The sequence below is a fragment of the Cyclospora cayetanensis genome, unplaced genomic scaffold, assembly GCF_002999335.1.
Source record: "Cyclospora cayetanensis isolate NF1_C8 unplaced genomic scaffold, CcayRef3 CcayRef3_contig_394, whole genome shotgun sequence".
Classification (NCBI taxonomy): domain Eukaryota; phylum Apicomplexa; class Conoidasida; order Eucoccidiorida; family Eimeriidae; genus Cyclospora; species Cyclospora cayetanensis.
In genome coordinates, this window is record NW_020312363.1 from 2,855 (window position 1) to 8,445 (window position 5,591).

The 5,591-nt window shown below is 55.4% G+C and overlaps 1 protein-coding gene across 1 annotated transcript; it reads right to left on the reverse strand.

The window, feature by feature from the left end:
- Window positions 1–463: 463 nt before the first annotated feature.
- Window positions 464–4,776, reverse strand: LOC34622726 (spermatogenesis-associated protein 5-like protein 1). The gene is made up of 7 exons (XM_026334260.1): window positions 3,225–4,776; window positions 3,006–3,088; window positions 2,448–2,853; window positions 2,242–2,352; window positions 1,377–2,085; window positions 830–1,217; window positions 464–685 (listed from the first exon to the last, which is right to left on the reverse strand). Exons 1-7 carry the CDS (start codon window positions 4,774–4,776, stop codon window positions 464–466), a joined length of 3,471 nt encoding a protein of 1,156 aa, XP_026190045.1.
- Between the last annotated feature and the right edge of the window lie 815 nt (window positions 4,777–5,591).

Sequence of the window (5,591 nt, forward strand, 5' to 3'; positions counted from 1 at the left end):
CTGCTCTGGGAATATTTAGTTGGATTCACAGAGGTGACTAGAATCAGTGAGAACACGGCTCTGTGAGTCCTGGAATCTCATAGGGGCCCTTTCCCCAGTTTATTGAGATGAAGGGATGCAACTTCACCCGCAGGGATCTTAAACATGAATGCAGCGACGCCACGCCCAGACGTAGAGGGACGTTTAGATGGCTTTACCAAGGGGTGCTGCTCGCTTCCGCTAAGGAAAGCGTTTTTGCTAACGCAGAGGTGGAGATCAAATTGGGATGGTGAGAGCTCCTTTGCTTGTGCCGCATGGCTTTCCTTCCCATATCCACCAGACCTGTCCTCCTTCTTATTGCGTGTGTGCTGACACCTCGGAGATTTGGGGTGTCCCGTGTGGTCTCTGGGTCGCCCCCAGCCCCCTGTTATGAGTCTTTTCCGTGACTTTCATAGGTGCTTCGTGAATCGTATATATCTATGGCTCAGAGTGAAAGGTCACATACGGGACTGAGGATTCGGCCCGTAGCAAGGAGAGGGGAGAGTGCCGAGGGGCCAGTGCCCCCATCGATGCAGTATTTACAAGTCTTTGTTCCCACCAGAAACAGCGGGACAGTTGGGAATTGCTTTGCAGTCCACTTATATACCGTGGGTGGATCTTTGACATGATACAACCCAAACTTTAGAGAGGCAGCCCCACTGGCGGTCTCCGGTATATGATCTACGTCGCGAAATGGCACACAAGAGTTAGGAGAAAGGACAGATACTTTGTAGAAGAGAAGAACGTTTCGAAATATTAAAAAACTACGGTTCTTGGCCTAACACTAAGATACTTAGATGCCGCAGCCAACGCTTTCTGCATACGCCTCATAGAAAGCTACTTGTTTGGGGGTGACTGAAGGCCTCGTGGTCCGGATGGCGTGCAGCAGCTGCTGCTGTGTCAGCTGCAGGGCCCCTGCGGCTGCCGCTGCACTGCCCCCCGCAGCAGCAGCAGCTGCTGCTGCACTTCGTAGGGACCCTCCCAAGCGCCCACATAACGCATACAGCTCGTAAGCGGAAAGGGCATCCACTTCTTCGAGAGCAGCCTTCGCGGCAAAAGTACTGCTGCCGCTGTCAAGTTGTTTCTGAAAATGCTGCTTCACTTGGATTTTCAAGGCCTCGATAAAGCCTTCTCGTTGGTTCTCCAACAAGGCGGCGGCTGCACTCCTGAGGGCTGCATCGATATCTGCACCACTAAACCTGGGAACACGATCACCCACACACTTCAAAACGCCTAGACTGGAAACGCACAACACATACACTCAAGGGTGCGACACCCAGGCCTCGGCAGATTTAAACGTCTAGGGTGCTCCAGGCGCTTATGGGCCCCATTGGGCGCCTCTTACGGTCTGTGCCTACCCGTGCGCTTCCTCTGCGAGGCGGAGGAGGTCGAACTGTTGGATTTTTGATTCTACGACCTCTAGCAGTTCCTGCTGCTGCACGTGCGGCTGCTGCTGCCCTTGCTGCTGCTGCACGATATCCCTGAGCATACACCTTAGTCCGCTCTTGAAAATTTGCTGCCGGTCCTTTAAATCAGGGAGGTGCACGTATACTTGAACCTCTAGGCGTCCAGGGCGCACAAGAGCGGCGTCAATGGCGTCTGGGCGGTTCGTCGCTGCAACGACAAAGACCTGTCCTCTCGCTGTTAAACCATCCAGCTCTGTGAGCATCTGCGCAATCAGCCTTTCCTCCACTTTGTTGCTGCTGTTTTGGCTGTTGCCATAGCGAAGAGGCTGAAAGCCCACGCGCCTCCGCTTCTTGAGCTGCCCCTCAGTTTTAGGCCTCTCTGTCAGCTCTGCTCTGTCCCCCTCGCCCGTCTCTTCCTTCTCGCCCTTCTCGCTCCCCTCGCCTCGCTCCTCAGCCTGCGCCTCCTGCTGTACCCGACGCCAATGAGAATACTCCGCTTCATTCTCGGCGTGCTGCTGGTTTAGCGCTCCTCCTCTGCTTCCACAAAGGGCGTCAATCTCATCGAAGAAAATGACAGTGGGCTCGAAGGCAGCGGCTTTCCTAAAGAGACGGCGCAGAGATGCTTCACTCTCCCCAACAAACTTACTGAGCAACTCGGGGCCTGCACAAGCACGAAGATCAGAGCGGCACAGAGATACAATTCCAACAAACAGAGAAGCTTCTAGCTCAAAACAAGAGCAAGAGCAACACAACTCGGTACCCTTTGCACTGGGGCGAGGACAAGCGTAGCCTCTTCCAACGCTTGTCTGCAGAGTACCTTTTACGGATATAAAGTGAGCGTTGCAAGTCTTTGCAAGGGCGCGCGCTAGGAGCGTCTTCCCACATCCCGGAGGCCCATACAACAATACGCCGCTCGGCCGACGCAGACCTGCACAGAACAAAAAGACGCACAATCCTAGATCTTCTACCCGAAACAGTCTTTTGTCAGAAAACATGGCGTCTCCACTTCGTCCCTCGACGCACCAACTTGTTTGTAGAGCTGCGGGAAGAGTACGGGAAAGATTATTTTGTCTTCGATTTGCCGTTTTGCCTTGTAGAGTCCACCAACGTCCTTCCACTCAGTAGTAAGGGCCCCCTTTGCAAGGTGTCCTGTTTCCTTTTCGAGTGTGAGCCGAAGCTCTCGCAAAGCGACGCACAGATCCTCCTCCACAAGACAAACATCACTGAGTGCAGGGACCTTCGCGTCTGCTGCGTCCATCATTGCGGAGGAGTCCATGCAATCTGCATCCTGCCGCTGTTTGCGATAGAGGGCTGCGAGGAGTGCCGAGTGAAGCAGCGCGTGCAAATCTGCGGCAACAGCCCCAGCCGTTTCCTCAGCTATCCTCTCGAATCCGACTCTCACCTTGACGGGAAGGGAGGCCGCTATGGCCTGCACGTCGCACACGCCAGCCCGCACGCTGCCTTTGCTTCAAATTGCAATTTACAGCGGTGGCACAGGGATACACGCATGCACATGCGTAGCAGGGGAGCGATTTCGAGGATAGACGGCCCGGGAATGAAGTCTCGTGCTACGAATATGACCTGAAGGATCTCCAGTCTCTCGTCTACATTGGGAGGCGGCAGCTGCAGCTCCCTGTCGAATCGGCCACTACGTCGCAGAGCGAGACAGACAGCGGCGGGGTTGCTCGCCATGCCAATGACTGGAAACACCAACACAAACACCCTAAAGACTCCCTACAGAAGAATGCAGCATCACTGTATCGACTGGCCCAGGATTTTGTAAAGCGCTTCGCTCACCAAAAACCTGCGTGCCTCTAAGCGCGTCGAGTGACCTGCAGAGCGCATCCAGAAGACTGCTGAGGGCTGCACTGTTGCCACTGCTGCTGCTGCCGCTGCTGTTGCTGCCACTGGTGCCCTCACCAACGCTTGCCGTACTGCTGCCGAAGCAGTCCACCCTGTCCAGTAGCAAAACCGAAGGGGCTGCATCCCTGCAGGCCATGAGTGTATGTTCCAGCAACTCTTCACCCCCTGGTGAGGTGCAGGCAGCAACAGAAAGCGAGTAGTAGCGCAACGGCACCGGACCGCCTTGGTCACCTCTACTGCTGCTGCCCTCCTCCTCCTCAACGCTGTTGTCGCTTGTGCAGCTGTCTGTGAGCGTCCGCTGTCCTTCTGCCTGCGTAGCACGCTGCTGCTGCTGCTGCTGCTGCTGAAGGCGATCCGCAAGGGTACCCACTATAGCAGCAGCAACGTGCGACTTGCCCACGCCTGGCGGACCGCATAGCAACACCCCGCGCGAACAGACAAGGCCATTGCCGCTTTTGTCGCTGCTCTTCGTGCTGGGCCCCTTGCTTTTGTGGCCAGAGAGGCTTTCATCCGGGGTGTCTAAATTCCTCCCCTCGTCGTAATGCCCCTTATTCAGCCCGTCAGCCTCCTCTGTTGGCCTAGGCTGCTGTTGGGGTGGCTCCGGCGGCTGGTAGCCTTCAAGAAGGTGGTTCGCAAGGAAGGGCAAGATGACGTGCTTCTCGATGCCCTCCCGTAGAGTCGAGGGAACTCCCCGAAGTTTCTCCAGGCGCACAGTCGGTATTTTGCTTGAAGCGATTGCTACTGTCGCAGCTTCTGCAGAGCCTGAGCCACCGGCACGGGCATGAAGCGAAGACGGAGAGTACTCGACTTCCGTTCTTGCAGCTACGGCAGCTGTAGCCGCGGCAGCTGCAGCTGCCGCGATTGCTGAGCGGCGGGCAGCGCGACGACGATGTAGAGCCTTGCGGCTGTCTACATCTGCCTCTGAAGCGTCTAATGCTTTAGCAATGCCACCAGCAGCATCAGGCTGCGCTGAGGCTGCCTCTGACCTAGGGGACACTCCTGCAGTCGCTTCTGCCACAGGGACTGCAGCCACAGCAGCCAGCGTACTTGTCTCTGACTGATAGGAGACTCGCTGCTTCCGATGTTGCTGTTGCTGTTGCTGCTGTTGCTGCTGCTGCTGCTGTTGCAATTCCTTGGCCTTAATGCGGTGCCAGCGCTGCTGCTCCTGCAGCTGCTGCTGCAATCCCTGCAGAGATGCCTTGAGACCAGAGCCGTTGTGTTGCTGTCCTTGATCCTGCCGCTGCTCTTGCAGCGGCAGCAGCTCCTGTTGCTCTCCTGCATGCTCCTTCTGCCGTTGTTTCGCATACAGGGAATTTAACGAAGAATTGATGGGGCGTAGCATGGCTGTGGTTGCAGTGGCAGCCACCTGTTCTGCCGTCTCGTCCGCAGCCTCGGAATTTCCTGCTTCTGTTCTTGAAACAGAAGCTCTTAAAGCGTGTGGAAATGAGACGAACTGAGCTTCCCAGCTACTGCAGCTAGCATGGGTCATACAGACTGTGCTCTCAGTGACGCAAGCAGGAGAGCCATTACTTCTTTTAGAGTTACTACTGCTGAAGGGATTCTATCACAAGCCGTGAATGCCGAACCCGCGGCTCTGCACCCCTGAAGCCTTAGAGGTGTGGGCCCGACCAGGAACTTCGTATCCGGAGCATCGATGGATACAGACAAACTATACGTCCTGAACCTCGAACTTTGGGAACCACGCCATCAGCCATGCAGCTTGGCGCTGCTGAATATGGAAGGCTTTTATGGCGTAACGTTCACCGTTGAGCGTTCCTGGTTTCTACGGGCTTAGCCTCAGCCCCGGAGGCCAAGGCCAGAAAGGCAAGGGGCTTCGCTTAGCGTTTCCCGATATTCCCGTAGCCTCTATATATCTACAGCAAGAAACTGCCAAAAGGGTATGATTTTAAGTTTTAATTTTGTGGCTTCATTGATTTCTTGCGGGCATGTCGGCTGGCAGCCCCCCGAAGGCTGCAAGCTTCTGTTGTGTCTAGGCCTCTACTCTTTCCACTCCATCGAAGTCGGATGAGGCGATGGTCATTTTTGTGCTAGTTTTAGTTGCTAACCTTGCTTTTCAGCAGATTAAAGGCAGAATCTCATAATACAGATCCGCATGCTGCTCCGCAACAGGCGTACGTGGACCCTTGAAGCATCAGCAGAAAAGACAATGCGCCATCTGGCGGCCCTGCTGCGTCGCACCAGTATCCTCTGATTCGCTTCAAACGCGTTGAGCCGTCCCGTCGTCTAAGCGCTTACTTGAATGGCCTAAACGCTAGCCCGTGCAGGAGCTTACTGCCTTCATTG